This window comes from Pseudophryne corroboree, chromosome 1 (assembly GCF_028390025.1).
Source record: "Pseudophryne corroboree isolate aPseCor3 chromosome 1, aPseCor3.hap2, whole genome shotgun sequence".
Lineage (NCBI taxonomy): Eukaryota > Metazoa > Chordata > Amphibia > Anura > Myobatrachidae > Pseudophryne > Pseudophryne corroboree.
Window position 1 is genome coordinate 809368763 of NC_086444.1, and position 19877 is coordinate 809388639.

Consider the following 19877-nt stretch of genomic DNA (forward strand, 5'->3'; position numbering starts at 1 on the left):
CGCTGGGGAGGAAATTGACCAGGGGGATTCTGATGGTGAGGTGGTTTGTTTAAGTCAGGCACCCGGGGAGACACCTGTTGTCCGTGGGAGGAATAGGGCCATTGACATGCCTGGTGAAAATACTAAAAAAATCAGCTCTTCGGTGTGCAAGTATTTCAACAGAAATGCGGACAACATTTGTCAAGCCGTGTGTTGCCTTTGTCAAGCTGTAATAAGTAGGGGTAAGGACGTTAACCACCTCGGAACATCCTCCCTTATACGTCACCTGCAGCGCATTCATCATAAGTCAGTGACAAGTTCAAAAACTTTGGGCGACAGCGGAAGCAGTCCACTGACCAGTAAATCCCTTCCTCTTGTAACCAAGCTCACGCAAACCACCCCACCAACTCCCTCAGTGTCAATTTCCTCCTTCCCCAGGAATGCCAATAGTCCTGCAGGCCATGTCACTGGCAATTATGACGAGTCCTCTCCTGCCTGGGATTCCTCCGATGCATCCTTGCGTGTAACGCCTACTGCTGCTGGCGCTGCTGTTGTTGCTGCTGGGAGTCGATGGTCATCCCAGAGGGGAAGTCGTACTCGTAAGCCCACTTTTACTACTTCCACCAAGCAATTGACTGTCCAACAGTCCTTTGCGAGGAAGATGAAATATCACAGCAGTCATCCTGCTGCAAAGCGGATAACTGAGGCCTTGGCATCCTGGGCAGTGAAAAACGTGGTTCCGGTATCCATCATTACTGCAGAGGCAACTAGAGACTTGTTGGAGGTACTGTGTCCCCTGTACCAAATACCATCTAGGTTCCATTTCTCTAGGCAGGCGATACCGAAAATGTACACAGACCTCAGAAAAAGACTCACCAGTGTCCTAAAAAATGCAGTTGTACCCAATGTCCACTTAACCACGGACATGTAGACAAGTGGAGCAGGGAAGGCTCAGGACTATATGACTGTGACAGCCCACTGGGTAGATGTATGGACTCCCGCCGCAAGAACAGCAGCGGCGGCACCAGTAGCAGCATCTCGCAAACGCCAACTCTTTCCTAGGCAGGCTACGCTTTGTATCACCGCTTTCCAGAATACGCACACAGCTAAAAACCTCTTACGGCAACTGAGGAAGATCATCGCAGAATGGCTTACCCCAATTGGACTCTCCTGTGGATTTGTGGCATCGGACAACGCCAGCAATATTGTGTGTGCATTAAATATGGGCAAATTCCAGCACGTCCCATGTTTTGCACATACCTTGAATTTGGTGGTGCAGAATTATTTAAAAAACGAGAGGGGCGTGCAAGAGATGCTGTCGGTGGCCAGAAGAATTGCGGGACACTTTCGGCGTACAGGCACCACGTACAGAAAACTGGAGCACCACCAAAAACGCCTGAACCTGCCCTGCTATCATCTGAAGCAAGAAGTGGTAACGAGGTGGAATTCAACCCTCTATATGCTTCAGAGGTTGGAGGAGCAGCAAAAGGCCATTCAAGCCTATACAACTGAGCACGATATAGGAGGTGGAATGCACCTGTCTCAAGCGCAGTGGAGAATGATTTCAACGTTGTGCAAGGTTCTGCAACCTTTTGAACTTGCCACACGTGAAGTCAGTTCAGACACTGCCAGCCTGAGTCAGGTCATTCCCCTCATCAGGCTTTTGCAGAAGAAGCTGGAGACATTGAAGGAGGAGCTAACACAGAGCGATTCCGCTAGGCATGTGGGACTTGTGGATGGAGCCCTTAATTTGCTTAACAAGGATTCACGGGTGGTCAATCTGTTGAAATCAGAGCACTACATTTTGGCCACCGTGCTCGATCCTAGATTTAAAACCTACCTTGGATCTCTCTTTCCGGCAGACACAAGTCTGCTGGGGTTCAAAGAACTGCTGGTGACAAAATTGTCAAGTCAAGCGGAACGCAACCTGTCAACATCTCCTCCTTCACATTCTCCCGCAACTGGGGGTGCGAGGAAAAGGCTCAGAATTCCGAGCCCACCCGCTGGCGGTGATGCAGGGCAGTCTGGAGCGACTGCTGATGCTGACATCTGGTCCGGACTGAAGGACCTGCCAACGATTACGGACATGTCGTCTACTGTCACTGCATATGATTCTCTCCCCATTGAAAGAATGGTGGAGGATTATATGAGTGACCGCATCCAAGTAGGCACGTCAGACAGTCCGTACTTATACTGGCAGGAAAAAGAGGCAATTTGGAGGCCCTTGCACAAACTGGCTTTATTCTACCTAAGTTGCCCTCCCACAAGTGTGTACTCCGAAAGAGTGTTTAGTGCCGCCGCTCACCTTGTCAGCAATCGGCGTACGAGGTTACATCCAGAAAATGTGGAGAAGATGATGTTCATTAAAATGAATTATAATCAATTCCTCCGTGGAGACATTGACCAGCAGCAATTGCCTCCACAAAGTAGTACACAGGAGCTGAGATGGTGGATTCCAGTGGGGACGAATTGATAATCTGTGAGGAGGAGGATGTACACGGTGATATATCGGAGGATGATGATGAGGTGGACATCTTGCCTCTGTAGAGCCAGTTTGTGCAAGGAGAGATTAATTGCTTCTTTTTTGGTGGGGGTCCAAACCAACCCGTCATTTCAGTCACAGTCGTGTGGCAGACCCTGTCACTGAAATGATGGGTTGGTTAAAGTGTGCATGTCCTGTTTATACAACATAAGGGTGGGTGGGAGGGCCCAAGGACAATTCCATCTTGCACCTCTTTTTTCTTCATTTTTCTTTGCGTCATGTGCTGTTTGGGGGGTGTTTTTTGGAAGGGCCATCCTGCGTGACACTGCAGTGCCACTCCTAGATGGGCCAGGTGTTTGTGTCGGCCACTAGGGTCGCTTAGCTTACTCACACAGCTACCTCATTGCGCCTCTTTTTTTCTTTGCGTCATGTGCTGTTTGGGGAGTGTTTTTTGGAAGGGCCATCCTGCGTGACACTGCAGTGCCACTCCTAGATGGGCCAGGTGTTTGTGTCGGCCACTTGGGTCGCTTAGCTTAGCCATCCAGCGACCTCGGTGCATACTCCCCAAACAGCACATGACGCAAAGAAAAAAAGAGGCGCAATGAGGTAGCTGTGTGAGTAAGCTAAGCGACCCTAGTGACCGACACAAACACCTGGCCCATCTAGGAGTGGCACTGCAGTGTCAGGCAGGATGGCCCTTCTAAAAAATACTCCCCAAACAGCACATGATGCAAAGAAAAAAAGAGGCGCAATGAGGTAGCTGTGTGAGTAAGCTAAGCGACCCTAGTGGCCGGCACAAACACCTGGCCCATCTCACGCAGGATGGCCCTTCTAAAAAATACTCCCCAAACAGCACATGACGCAAAGAAAAAAAGAGGCGCAAGCTCTTCCCGTCCAGTGTTGGGAAGGTCAGGCATCGCAACCGACACAATTGGACTCTCCTTTGGGATTTGGGATTTCGAAGAACGCACAGTTCTTTGCTGTGCTTTTGCCGCAAGTCTTTTCTTTCTTTTCATCCTCATGTGAAGCTGAACCACTAGCCATGAACATAGGCCAGGGCCTCAGCCGTTCCTTGCTACTCCGTGTCGTAAATGGCATATTGGCAAGTTTACGCTTCTCCTCAAACGCTTTTAATTTTGATTTTTGGGTCATTTTTTTACTGATCTTTTGTGTTTTGGATTTTACATGCTCTGTACTATGACATTGGGCATCGGCCTTGGCAGACGACGTTGATGGCATTTCATCGTCTCGGCCATGACTAGTGGCAGCAGCTTCAGCACGAGGTGGAAGTGGATCTTGATCTTTCCCTATTTTTTTAACCTCCACATTTTTGTTAGTGATGAGCGGGTTCGGTTTCTCGGAAACCGAACCCCCCCGAACTTCACGCTTTTTACACGGGTCCGAGGCAGACTCGGATCTTCCCGCCTTGCTCGGTTAACCCGAGCGCGCCCGAACGTCATCATCCCGCTGTCGGATTCTCGCGAAGCTTGGATTCTATCGCGAGACTCGGATTCTATATAAGGAGCCGCGCGTCGCCGCCATTTTCACACGTGCATTGAGATTGATAGGGAGAGGACGTGGCTGGCGTCCTCTCCATTTAGAGTAGACTAGAGAGTAGTAGAGACACTTGATTTACTAATTTTGGGGAGCATATTAGGAGTACTACTTGCTGATAGTGTGACCAGTGACCACCAGTTTAATTAATCCGTTCTCTGCCTGAAAAAAAACGATACACAGTGTGACACAGTCACATACCATATCTGTGCTCAGCCTCAGTGTGCCCTCAGTGTGCTGCATCATCTATGTAATACTGTATATCTGACTGTGCTGAGTGCTCACTGCTCACACAGCTTAATTGTGTAGGAGACTGGGGAGCAGTTATAGCAGGAGTACATATTTTAACAGTGCACACTTTTGCTGCCAGAGTGCCACTGCCAGTGTGACTGACCAGTGACCACTGACCACCAGTATATTGTGATTGTCTGCCTGAAAAAGTTAAACACTCGTCGTGTGGTGTTTTTATTCTATAAACGCATTCTGCTGACAGTGTCCAGCAGGTCCGTCATTATATAATATATACCTGTCCGGCTGCAGTAGTGATATATATATATTTTTTATATCATTATCATCCAGTCTATATTAGCACTGCAGCAGACGCAGTACGGTAGTCCACGGCTGTAGCTACCTCTGTGTCGGCAGTCGCTCGTCCATCCATAATTGTATACCACCTACCCGTGGTGTTTTTTTTTTTCTATCTTCTTGATACTAGTAGCTTACTTTAGGAGTCTGCAGTGCTGAGCTGACAGTGTCCAGCAGGTCTGTCATTATATAATATATACCTGTCCGGCTGCAGTAGTGATATATATATATTTTTTATATCATTATCATCCAGTCTATATTAGCAGCAGACGCTGTATGGTAGTCCACGGCTGTAGCTACCTCTGTGTCGGCAGTCGCTCGTCCATCCATAATTGTGTACCACCTACCCGTGGTGTTTTTTTTTTCTATCTTCTTGATACTAGTAGCTTACTTTAGGAGTCTGCAGTGCTGAGCTGACAGTGTCCAGCAGGTCCGTCATTATATAATATATACCTGTCCGGCTGCAGTAGTGATATATATATATATTTTTTTTATATCATTATCATCCAGTCTATATTAGCAGTAGACGCAGTACGGTAGTCCACGGCTGTAGCTACCTCTGTGTCGGCAGTCGCTCGTCCATCCATAATTGTATACCACCTACCTGTGGTGTTTTTTTTTTTTCTATCTTCTTGATACTACTAGTAGCTTACTTTAGGGGTCTGCAGTGCTGAGCTGACAGTGTCCAGCAGGTCCGTCATTATATAATATATACCTGTCCGGCTGCAGTAGTGATATATATATATATTTTTTATATCATTATCATCCAGTCTATATTAGCAGCAGACGCAGTACGGTAGTCCACGGCTGTAGCTACCTCTGTGTCGGCAGTCGCTCGTCCATCCATAAGTATACTAGTATCCATCCATCTCCATTGTTTACCTGAGGTGCCTTTTAGTTGTGCCTATTAAAATATGGAGAACAAAAATGTTGAGGTTCCAAAAATAGGGAAAGATCAAGATCGACTTCCACCTCGTGCTGAAGCTGCTGCCACTAGTCATGGCCGAGACGATGAAATGCCAGCAACGTCGTCTGCCAAGGCCGATGCCCAATGTCATAGTACAAAGCATGTAAAATCCAAAACACCAAATATCAGTAAAAAAAGGACTCAAAAATCTAAAATAAAATTGTCGGAGGAGAAGCGTAAACTTGCCAATATGCCATTTACCACACGGAGTGGCAAGGAACGGCTGAGGCCCTGGCCTATGTTCATGGCTAGTGGTTCAGCTTCACATGAGGATGGAAGCACTCAGCCTCTCGCTAGAAAAATGAAAAGACTCAAGCTGGCAAAAGCACAGCAAAGAACTGTGCGTTCTTCGAAATCACAAATCCACAAGGAGAGTCCAATTGTGTCGTTTGCGATGCCTGACCTTCCCAACACTGGACGTGAAGAGCATGCGCCTTCCACCATTTGCACGCCCCCTGCAAGTGCTGGAAGGAGCACCCGCAGTCCAGTTCCTGATAGTCAGATTGAAGATGTCAGTGTTGAAGTACACCAGGATGAGGAGGATATGGGTGTTGCTGGCGCTGGGGAGGAAATTGACCAGGAGGATTCTGATGGTGAGGTGGTTTGTTTAAGTCAGGCACCCGGGGAGACACCTGTTGTCCGTGGGAGGAATAGGGCCATTGACATGCCTGGTGAAAATACCAAAAAAATCAGCTCTTCGGTGTGGAAGTATTTCAACAGAAATGCGGACAACATTTGTCAAGCCGTGTGTTGCCTTTGTCAAGCTGTAATAAGTAGGGGTAAGGACGTTAACCACCTCGGAACATCCTCCCTTATACGTCACCTGCAGCGCATTCATCATAAGTCAGTGACAAGTTCAAAAACTTTGGGCGACAGCGGAAGCAGTCCACTGACCAGTAAATCCCTTCCTCTTGTAACCAAGCTCACGCAAACCACCCCACCAACTCCCTCAGTGTCAATTTCCTCCTTCCCCAGGAATGCCAATAGTCCTGCAGGCCATGTCACTGGCAATTATGACGAGTCCTCTCCTGCCTGGGATTCCTCCGATGCATCCTTGCGTGTAACGCCTACTGCTGCTGGCGCAGCTGTTGTTGCTGCTGGGAGTCGATAGTCATCCCAGAGGGGAAGTCGTACTCGTAAGACCACTTTTACTACTTCCACCAAGCAATTGACTGTCCAACAGTCCTTTGCGAGGAAGATGAAATATCACAGCAGTCATCCTGCTGCAAAGCGGATAACTGAGGCCTTGGCATCCTGGGCGGTAAGAAACGTGGTTCCGGTATCCATCATTACTGCAGAGGCAACTAGAGACTTGTTGGAGGTACTGTGTCCCCGGTACCAAATACCATCTAGGTTCCATTTCTCTAGGCAGGCGATACCGAAAATGTACACAGACCTCAGAAAAAGACTCACCAGTGTCCTAAAAAATGCAGTTGTACCCAATGTCCACTTAACCACGGACATGTGGACAAGTGGAGCAGGGCAGGCTCAGGACTATATGACTGTGACAGCCCACTGGGTAGATGTATGGACTCCCGCCGCAAGAACAGCAGCGGCGGCACCAGTAGCAGCATCTCGCAAACGCCAACTCTTTCCTAGGCAGGCTACGCTTTGTATCACCGCTTTCCAGAATACGCACACAGCTAAAAACCTCTTACGGCAACTGAGGAAGATCATCGCAGAATGGCTTACCCCAATTGGACTCTCCTGTGGATTTGTGGCATCGGACAACGCCAGCAATATTGTGTGTGCATTAAATCTGGGCAAATTCCAGCACGTCCCATGTTTTGCACATACCTTGAATTTGGTGGTGCAGAATTATTTAAAAAACAAGAGGGGCGTGCAAGAGATGCTGTCGGTGGCCAGAAGAATTGCGGGACACTTTCGGCGTACAGGCACCACGTACAGAAGACTGGAGCACCACCAAAACCGCCTGAACCTGCCCTGCCATCATCTGAAGCAAGAAGTGGTAACGAGGTGGAATTCAACCCTCTATATGCTTCAGAGGTTGGAGGAGCAGCAAAAGGCCATTCAAGCCTATACAACTGAGCACAATATAGGAGGTGGAATGCACCTGTCTCAAGCGCAGTGGAGAATGATTTCAACGTTGTGCAAGGTTCTGCAACCTTTTGAACTTGCCACACGTGAAGTCAGTTCAGACACTGCCAGCCTGAGTCAGGTCATTCCCCTCATCAGGCTTTTGCAGAAGAAGCTGGAGACATTGAAGGAGGAGCTAACACAGAGCGATTCCGCTAGGCATGTGGGACTTGTGGATGGAGCCCTTAATTTGCTTAACAAGGATTCACGGGTGGTCAATCTGTTGAAATCAGAGCACTACATTTTGGCCACCGTGCTCGATCCTAGATTTAAAACCTACCTTGGATCTCTCTTTCCGGCAGACACAAGTCTGCTGGGGTTCAAAGAACTGCTGGTGACAAAATTGTCAAGTCAAGCGGAACGCAACCTGTCAACATCTCCTCCTTCACATTCTCCCGCAATTGGGGGTGCGAGGAAAAGGCTCAGAATTCCGAGCCCACCCGCTGGCGGTGATGCAGGGCAGTCTGGAGCGACTGCTGATGCTGACATCTGGTCCGGACTGAAGGACCTGACAACGATTACGGACATGGTGGAGGATTATATGAGTGACCGCATCCAAGTAGGCACGTCAGACAGTCCGTACTTATACTGGCAGGAAAAAGAGGCAATTTGGAGGCCCTTGCACAAACTGGCTTTATTCTACCTAAGTTGCCCTCCCACAAGTGTGCACTCCGAAAGAGTGTTTAGTGCCGCCGCTCACCTTGTCAGCAATCGGCGTACAAGGTTACATCCAGAAAATGTGGAGAAGATGATGTTCATTAAAATGAATTATAATCAATTCCTCCGTGGAGACATTCACCAGCAGCAATTGCCTCCACAAAGTACACAGGGAGCTGAGATGGTGGATTCCAGTGGGGACGAATTGATAATCTGTGAGGAGGGGGATGTACACGGTGATATATCGGAGGAGGATGATGAGGTGGACATCTTGCCTCTGTAGAGCCAGTTTGTGCAAGGAGAGATTAATTGCTTCTTTTTTGGTGGGGGTCCAAACCAACCCGTCATTTCAGTCACAGTCGTGTGGCAGACCCTGTCACTGAAATGATGGGTTGGTTAAAGTGTGCATGTCCTGTTTATACAACATAAGGGTGGGTGGGAGGGCCCAAGGACAATTCCATCTTGCACCTCTTTTTTCTTTCATTTTTCTTTGCGTCATGTGCTGTTTGGGGGGTGTTTTTTGGAAGGGCCATCCTGCGTGACACTGCAGTGCCACTCCTAGATGGGCCAGGTGTTTGTGTCGGCCACTAGGGTCGCTTAGTTTACTCACACAGCTACCTCATTGCGCCTCTTTTTTTCTTTGCGTCATGTGCTGTTTGGGGAGTGTTTTTTGGAAGGGCCATCCTGCGTGACACTGCAGTGCCACTCCTAGATGGGCCAGGTGTTTGTGTCGGCCACTAAGGTCGCTTAGCTTACTCACACAGCTACCTCATTGCGCCTCTTTTTTTCTTTGCGTCATGTGCTGTTTGGGGAGTGTTTTTTGGAAGTACCATCCTGCGTGACACTGCAGTGCCACTCCTAGATGGGCCAGGTGTTTGTGTCGGCCACTAGGGTCGCTTAGCTTACTCACACAGCTACCTCATTGCGCCTCTTTTTTTCTTTGCGTCATGTGCTGTTTGGGGAGTGTTTTTTGGAAGGGCCATCCTGCGTGACACTGCAGTGCCACTCCTAGATGGGCCAGGTGTTTGTGTCGGCCACTAGGGTCGCTTAGCTTACTCACACAGCTACCTCATTGCGCCTCTTTTTTTCTTTGCGTCATGTGCTGTTTGGGGAGTGTTTTTTGGAAGGGCCATCCTGCGTGACACTGCAGTGCCACTCCTAGATGGGCCAGGTGTTTGTGTCGGCCACTTGGGTCGCTTAGCTTAGCCATCCAGCGACCTCGGTGCAAATTTTAGGACTAAAAATAATATTGTGAGGTGTGAGGTGTTCAGAATAGACTGAAAATGTGTGGAAATTATGGTTATTGAGGTTAATAATACTTTGGGATCAAAATGACCCCCAAATTCTATGATTTAAGCTGTTTTTTAGGGTTTTTTGAAAAAAACACCCGAATCCAAAACACACCCGAATCCGACAAAAAAAATTCGGTGAGGTTTTGCCAAATACGCGTTCGAACCCAAAACACGGCCGCGGAACCGAACCCAAAACCAAAACACAAAACCCAAAAAATTTCCGGTGCTCATCACTAATTTTTGTTCTCCATATTTTGCGAAAGAGAGATATGCTCTGCGCTCCAAAATTATTGGTAATTAATTAAATAATAAATTAATTAATCAAGTGCAGTCTAGCAGGGTGAATAATTGACTCAATGCAACTATTTTATGTCACAAAAGTTTATATCAAATTGTCAAACTCAACGAATACAAAGAATCGTATTTGTGGTATCAACTTCTAAAAACACTGGCGTCCATATTTTGCGCACAACTAAAAGCCACCACAGGTATACAATGTAGATGGGTGGATAGTATAGTATTATATTACTTATGGACGACGAGTGACGACACAGAGGTAGGTACAGCCGTGGCCTACCGTACTGCTGCTTATATATATAATATACTGTATAACGGACCTGGTGGACACTGTCAGCAGACTGCTAAACTAGTATGAAGAAAAAAACAACAACACAGGTATACAATGTAGATGGATGGATAGTATAGTATTATATTACTTATGGACGACGAGTGCACTGACGACACAGAGGTAGGTACAGCCGTGGCCTACCGTACTGCTGCTTATATATATAATATACTGTATAACGGACCTGGTGGACACTGTCAGCAGACTGCTAAACTAGTATGAAGAAAAAAACAACAACACAGGTATACAATGTAGATGGATGGATAGTATAGTATTATATTACTTATGGACGACGAGTGCACTGACGACACAGAGGTAGGTACAGCCGTGGCCTACCGTACTGCTGCTTATATATATAATATACTGTATAACGGACCTGGTGGACACTGTCAGCAGACTGCTAAACTAGTATGAAGAAAAAAAAAACACCACAGTATACAATGTAGATGGATGGATAGTATAGTATTATATTACTTATGGACGACGAGTGCACTGACGACACAGAGGTAGGTACAGCCGTGGCCTACCGTACTGCTGCTTATATATATAATATACTGTAAAACGGACCTGGTGGACACTGTCAGCAGACTGCTAAACTAGTATGAAGAAAAAAAAACACCACAGGTATACAATGTAGATGGATGGATAGTATAGTATTATATTACTTATGGACAACGAGTGCACTGACGACACAGAGGTAGGTACAGCCGTGGCCTACCGTACTGCTGCTTATATATATAATATACTGTATAACGGACCTGGTGGACACTGTCAGCAGACTGCTAAACTAGTATGAAGAAAAAAAAAAAACACAGGAGTGTTTTTCAGGCAGACGTATACTGGACTGGTGGTCACTGTCAGCAAAACTGTGCACTGTACTCCTGCTATAACTGCTCCCCAGTCCCCACAATTAGGCAGTGTGAGCAGAGCAGTGCACTCAGCACAGATATATCATGCAGCAGTGCAGCACACTGAGTGAGCACAGATATGGTGGTCGGAGCGTTTTTTTTCAGGCAGAGAAACAAAGGATTAAACTCACTGGTGGTATAATCAAAACCCTGCACTGTACTCCCTAACAGCTGCTCCCCGTCCCCAATCCTCCCCACAATTATAACTAACTAAGTCACTCTGTGTTCTACTATAACGGAGAGGACGCCAGCCACGTCCTCTCCCTATTAATCTCAATGCACGTGTGAAAATGGCGGCGACGCGCGGCTCCTTATATAGAATCCAAGTCTCGCGAGAATCCGACAGCGGGATGATGACGTTCGGGCGCTCGGGTTATCCGAGCAAGGCGGGAGGATCCGAGTCGCTCGGACCCGTGTAAAAAAAAGGTGAAGTTCGGGCGGGTCGAATTCCGAGGATCCGAACCCGCTCATCACTAATTATCAGTGGACATATACAGCAGTGTCACTGGACTGGATTTATACGCCAGTACCACTGGAATTATACGGCAGGATCACTGGAATTATACAGCAGTATTACTGAAATTATACGGCAGGATAACTGGATTTATACGCCAGTACCACTGGAATTATACGACAGGATCACTGGAATTATACTGCAGGATCACTGGACGTATACGGCAGGATCACTGGAATTTTACGGCAGGATCACTGGAATTATACAGCAGTACCGCTGTACATATACGGCAGTATCAATGGACATATACGGCAGTATCACTGGAATTATACGGCAGTATCAGTGGACATATACAGCAGTGTCACTGGACTGGACTTATACGCCAGTACCACTGGAATTATACGGCAGGATCACTGGAATTATACGGCAGGATAATTTGAATTATATGGCAGGATCACTGGAATTATACGGCAGTATCAATGGACATATACTGCAGTATCACTGGACATATACGGTAGTATCACTGGACTGCACTTATACGCCAGTACCACTGGAATTATATGGTAGGATCACTGGAATTATACGTAAGTACAGCTGGACATATACGTATCAATGGACATATACGGCAGTATCACTGGAATTATACGGCAGTATCACTGAACTGGACTTAAACGCCAGTACCACTGGAATTATACGTCAGGAACACTGGAATTATAAGGTAGGATCACTGGATTTACACGGCAGGATCACTGGAATTATACGGCAGGATCACTGGAAATATATGGCAGTACCGCTGGACATATACGGCAGTATCAATGTACATACACGGTAGTATCAATGGACATATATGGCAGTATAACTGGACATATAAGTCAGTATCACTGGACTGGATTTATACGTCAGTACCACTGGAATTATATGGCAGGATCACTGGAATTTTACGGCAGGATCACTGGACTTATACGCCAGTACCACTGGAATTATACGGCAGGATCACTGGAATTATACGGCAGGATCACTGGAATTATATGGCAGGATCACTGGAATTATACGGCAGTATCAATGGACATATACGGCAGTATCACTGTACTTATACGGCAGTATCAATGGACATAAACAGCAGTATCACTGGACTGGACTTATACGCCAGTACCACTGGAATTATACTGCAGGATCACTGGAATTATATGGCAGGATCACTGGACATATACGGCAGTATCAATGGACATATACGGCAGTATCACTGGACTGGACTTATACGCCAGTACCACTGGAATTATATGGCAGGATCACTGGAATTATACAGCAGGATCACTGGAATTATACGGCAGTACCGCTGGACATATACGGCAGTATCAATGGACATATACTGCAGTATCAATGTACATCTATGGGAGTATCACTGGACTGAACTTATACACCAGTGCCACTGGAATTATACGTCAGGATCACTCAAATTATACATCAGGATCATTGGAATTATATGGCAGTATCAATGGACATATATGGCAGTATCACTAGACTGGACTTATACGCCTTGAGGGGCTTCATAGCAAAGTAGGTGAATACATGTCCACATGCCAATTTTCAGATTTTTATTTATATGGAATTATATGGCAGGATCACTGGAATTATACGGCAGGATCACTGGACATATACAGCAGTATCAATGGACATATACGGCAGTATCACTGGACTAGATTTATATGCCAGTACCACTGGAATTATACGGCAGGATCACTGGACTTATACGCCAGTACCGCTGGACATATACGGCAGTATCAATGGATATATACGGCAGTATCACTGGATATATACAGCACTATCACTGGACTGGACTATATACGCCAGTACCACTGGAATTATACGGCAGGATCATTGGACATATACGGCAGTATCAATGGACATATACGGCAGTATCACTGGACTGGACTTATACGCCAGTACCACTGGAATTATACGGCAGGATCACTGGAATTATACAGCAGGATCACTGGAATTATACGTCAGTACCGCTGGACATATACGGCAGTATCATTGGATATATACGGCAGTATCACTGGATATATACGGCAGTATCACTGGACTGGACTATATACGCCAGTACCACTGGAATTATATGGCAGGATCACTGGACATATACGGCAGTATCAATGGACATATACGGCAGTATCACTGGACTGGATTTATACGCCAGTACCACTGTAATTATACGGCAGGATCACTGGAATTATACAGCAGGATCACTGGAATTATACGGCAGTACCGCTGGACATATACGGCAGTATCAATGGACATATACTGCAGTATCAATGTACATATACGGCTGTATCACTGGACTGGACTTATACGCCAGTGCCACTGGAATTATACGGCAGGATCACTAAAATTATACGGCAGGATCACTGGAATTATACGGCAGTATCAATGGACAAATACGGTAGTATCACTGGACTGGACTTATACGCCAGTACCACTGGAATTATATGACAGGATCACTGGAATTATATTGCAGGATCAGTGGACATATACGGTAGTATCAATGGACATATACGGCAGTATCACTGGACTGGATTTATATGCCAGTACCACTGGAATTATACGGCAGGATCACTGGATTTATACGCCAGTACCGCTGGACATATACGGCAGTATCAATGGACATATACGGCAGTATCACTGGACATATACGGCAGCATCACTGGACTGGACTTATACGCCAGTACCACTGGACTTATACGGCATGATCACTGGAATTATATGGCAGGATCACTGGAATTATATGGCAGTATCAATGGACATATATACGGCAGTATCACTGGGCATATACGCCAGTATCACTGGACTGGATTTGTGCACCAGTACCACTGGACATATACGGCAGGATCACTGGAATTATACGGCAGGATCACTGGACATATACGGCAGTATCAATTGACATACAGTATATGGCAGCATCACTGGACATATACGGCAGTGTCACTGGACTGGACTTAAACGCCAGTACCACTGGAATTATATGGCAGGATCACTGGATTTATATTCCAGTACCACTGGAATTTTACTGCAGGATCACTGGAATCATACGGCAGGATAACTGAACTGGACTTATACGCCAGTACCACTGGAATTATACGTCAGGATCACTGGAAATATATGGCAGTACCGCTGGACATATACGGCAGTATCAATGGACATACACGGCAGTATCAATGGACATATACGGCAGTATCACTGGACTGGATTTATACGCCAGTACCACTGGAATTATACGGCAGGATCACTGGAATTATACAGCAGGATCACTGGATTTATACGGCAGTACCGCTGGACATATACGGCAGTATTAATGGACATATACTGCAGTATCAATGTACATCTACGGCAGTATCACTTAACTGGACTTATACACCAGTGCCACTGGAATTATATGTCAGGATCACTCAAATTATACATCAGGATCACTGGAATTATATGGCATTATCAATGGATATATACGGCAGTATCACTGGACTGGACTTATACGCCAGTACCACTGGAATTATACGGCAGGATCACTGGAATTATATGGCAGGATCACTGGACATATACGGCAGTATCAATGGACATATACGGCAGTATCACTGGACTGGATTTATACGCCAGTACCACTGGAATTATACGGCAGGATCACTGGAATTATACAGCAGGATCACTGGAATTATACGGCAGTACCGCTGGACATATACGGCAGTATCAATGGACATATACTGCAGTATCAATGTACATCTACGGCAGTATCACTGGACTGGACTTATACACCAGTGCCACTGGAATTATACGTCAGGATCACTCAAATTATACATCAGGATCATTGGAATTATATGGCAGTATCAATGGACATATACGGCAGTATCACTGGACTAGATTTATATGCCAGTACCACTGGAATTATACGGCAGGATCACTGGATTTATATGCCAGTACTGCTGGACATATACGGCAGTATCAATGGATATATACGGCAGTATCATTGGATACGGCAGTATCACTGGACTGCACTATATACGCCAGTACCACTGGAATTATACGGCAGGATCACTGGAATTATATGGCAGGATCACTGGACATATACGGCAGTATCAATGGACATATACGGCAGTATCACTGGGCTGGACTTATACACCAGTACCACTGGAATTATACGGCAGGATCACTGGAATTTTACAGCAGGATCACTGGAATTATACGGCAGTACCGCTGGACATATACGGCAGTATCAATGTACATATACGGCTGTATCACTGGACTGGACTTATACGCCAGTGCCGCTGGAATTATACGGCAGTATCAATGGACAAATACGGTAGTATCACTGGACTGGATTTATACGCCAGTACCACTGGAATTATATGACAGGATCACTGGAATTATATTGCAGGATCAGTGGACATATACGGCAGTATCAATGGACATATATACGGCAGTATCACTGGACTAGATTTATATGCCAGTACCACTGGAATTATACGGCAGGATCACTGGACTTATACGCCAGTACCGCTGGACATATACGGCAGTATCAATGGACATATACGGCAGTATCACTGGACATATACGGCAGCATCACTGGACTGGATTTATACGCCAGTACCACTGGAATTATACGGCATGATCACTGGAATTATATGGCAGGATCACTGGAATTATATGGCAGTATCAATGGACATATATACGGCAGTATCACTGGGCATATATGCCAGTATCACTGGACTGGATTTATGCACCAGTACCACTGGACATATACGGCAGGAACACTGGAATTAAACGGCAGGATCACTGGACATATACGGCAGTATCAATGGACATACAGTATATGGCAGCATAACTGGACATATACGGTAGTGTCACTGGACTGGTTTTTTATTCCAGTACCACTGGAATTATACGGCAGGATCACTGGAATCATACGGCAGGATAACTGGAATTATACGGCAGTACCGCTGGACATATACGGCAGTATCAATGGACATATATACGTAGTATCACTGGACATATACGGCAGTATCACTAGACTGGATTTATACGCCAGTACCATTGGAATTATATGGCACGATCACTGGAATTATACGGCAGGATCACTGGAATTATACGGCAGGATCGCTGGAATTATACAGCAGTACCGCTGGACATATACAGCAGTATTAATGGACATATACGGCAGTATCAATGGACATATACAGCAGTATCAGTGGACATATTTGGCAGTATCAATGGACATATACGGCAGTACCACTAGACATATACAGCAGCACAGGGACACCACCACTGGACTGATGCAGGACAACACAGCACCACTGCAATGGACTGGACTTATACAGCAGCATTGGACATATGGCAGCAGAGGACACCACCACTGTGACTGGACTGATGCAGCACAATACACCACTGAACTGATGCAGCACAACACAGCACCACTGGACTGGACTTATACAGCAGCACTGGATATATGACAGCAGAGGACACAACCACTGTGACTGGACTGATGCAGCACAAGACACTAACACTGAACTGATGCAGGACACTGAGGATGGAGACACGTCCTCTCTCTACACTCTCCAATGCCAGAGTAAAAATGGCGGGGACGCGCGGCTCCTTATATGGAATCCAAACCCCGCGAGAATCCAACAGCGGGATGATGACGTTTTGCCTCGTTCTGGTTTCCGAGTCAGGCGGGAAAACCCTGAGCCTGACTCGGATCCGGGCTCGGGTAGTGAAGTTCGGGTGAGTTCTTTTCTCTGAGAACCGGACCCGCTCATCTCTAGCTATAGCCGGTGTCGGACAGGGATATGAAGGGCCCACTGGGAAAATGCAGTGGTAGGGGCCCATGTTTAGGGGTGTGGCCAGTCAGTAGAGGGTGTGTGGCCAGCCATCACATTGGTTTGCCTAACTATTAGAGAGTGCATGGGCTGAGCCCCATGATAAATATATATAGTATATACTGCTAGTCCATGCATGTACCAGACTAATCACAATAATGCACTGTAGAAAATACACCATAATCCAGTGCATTATAATGTAACATATGTATAATGTAGAATTCAAATGCACAGTCTGGAATCTGGATGGAGGGCCCCAGGCAATGGGGCCCACCGGGGTTTTCCCCTGGACCCCTTTGGGCCAGTCCAATTCTGGTTATAGTATATGGGACAGTAGCTGGATCTGAGCCACCCATGTGCAAGTTTACTAGGTAGTGATCCGAAGATTAAACATTCACAAAATCCTGTTGGCTACAATGTCTAGCATTAATTGAATGATGGCATTAGCTATAGAGGGGTCAAGCTCCAAAAAGCTTGGTAAATTTGAGAAGACCATACTTTCTATTGACAAAGTGGGCACTGCGATGATCTATGTTACTTCACTGAATGAAGGAGATACTGTAGCTGTGATATCTCCACTGTTCACCTTTTGCTATATAACTGTGATTCTGACTGGCAGTGGTAAGCACAGACATACAGCTTTGTCAGCCAGTCCAGGTTCCTTCTGTGCATGTATCACCTGAATTGGCTGGATCACACATCCGCACTGCACTGCAAAATAATATTTCAATAAAACATTATTTATTTATGGTTTTACAAATAAAGAAAATGCAGGGGGCGTGCTGTGAGTCAGGGGGACGTGGACTTGCGGCCAAACCATAGAGATGGAGACTGTGCTGCATGCTGTTGTTCCGGCTCTCTGTGAGACCGGACCTTCCTACCAGACCATTGGCCCTTCTGGCATATGCCAGAAGTGCAAGATGGGCAGTCTGGCCCCACTTTTTGTGCCATATGCCCCAAGATGCATAATGAGATTTAGACACTCCGCCACAGGCAGTCATTCCTGGACTTTAATAGCTGTTTCTTAATTTAGCATCTGCGTTGCTTATATTGTACTGGGTGCTTAGGATTAGTACTTTTGTTGCAGTGGAGTTGGTATAAAGTACGGACAGAAGGAAGAAGGGGTTATCCATCTTAATAATAAATGGGGTCTATCTCTTGATACTCTGAACATGCAAACCCAGACCCACATTTTGAATGCACTAATTGTTTCTTATTGCAACAGCTTTGATGGTTTATTTGACAATGTATTTCACTGTGTTGTATGCTACTTATAGATCTTTTGATCCTTTCGTTCACTATAATGTATATTCTAAGGTTATATTTGTCTGCTTACATCAACAGTGCTGCCGATTTATTCATCGGATTGTTTTGTTTTCTAACTTGTCAAAACGTCTTCCTTATCACAGAATAAAATTATCTATGTGAGTGCTACAATGATTGTTTCAGGACATATTAAAGCCGTATCTGTGGTACAAAATGTTGCCCAAGTTTAAACAAAAATGTGTAGACAAATACTGTACATATATATATATATATGATTAGGCACTAAGCATTGTTGTTGTGTTACCTCTTCCAGGCATATCCGTGCATTAGTGATAAAGAGTGTGAAGTTGGAAGATACTGTTACAGTCCTCACCAGGCTCCTTCTTCCTGCATGGTCTGCAGAAGAAAGAAGAAACGTTGCCATAGAGATGGCATGTGCTGTTCTGGGAATCGCTGCAACAATGGTAAGAAATAAGGTGCATTGGTAGACAACTTTTGCTACTCAGAAGTAGTCTTTCTTTAATGTCAGTCAGGCTAACAGATGGGTCCTCCGTTATCTTGACTGGCTGAGGAGTTAGTCACGATCGGGCATACGCAGTGTACCGAGTCGCAGGGAGGCGCGCCTAGTCACAGAGAGGCACGCCTAATCGCACGGAGGCGCACAGAGCGTTTGACGTTACCTTTACGTGTAATACCTGCGATCATCTACCAGATGTCGCTTTTTACAATCACCACTGCGCATGCATGTGGTCTCCCGTAAAATTAAATACTGAAATACATAGTAAGGACTACTTTACTAATGCGTCTCAATACGCTGCATACAGTAAATACAGCATCTCATTACGCAACATTATTTCATACAGTATATACAGTACAGATGCAGTACAGATGCAAATAGTACAGCATATATGATCCATTTACAGTACTTTAGGAATATGTAAGCGCCCAAGTCACGCAGACAAAGCAACATAAAACCAGTAGTGTACATTGACGCAAATGGACGTGAAGTACATTGGGGGTGATTCTGAGTTGATCGCAGCAGCAAGTTTGTTAGCAACTGGGCAAAACCATGTGCACTGCAGGGGGGGAAGATATAACATTTGCAGAGAGAGTTAGATTTGGGTGGGTTATTTTGTTTCTGTGCAGGGTAAAT

At 45.9% G+C, this 19877-nt stretch overlaps 1 protein-coding gene across 1 annotated transcript in view; it reads left to right on the forward strand.

The window, feature by feature from the left end:
* The window catches only part of DKK2 (dickkopf WNT signaling pathway inhibitor 2), a 197028-nt gene that overhangs the window by 157043 nt on the left and 20108 nt on the right, over positions 1-19877 (forward strand). Inside the window, exon 2 of the mRNA XM_063919210.1 lies at positions 19038-19188. Within this exon, the coding sequence (XP_063775280.1) occupies positions 19038-19188 (151 nt within the window). The remainder of the gene's footprint in view (positions 1-19037; positions 19189-19877) is intronic.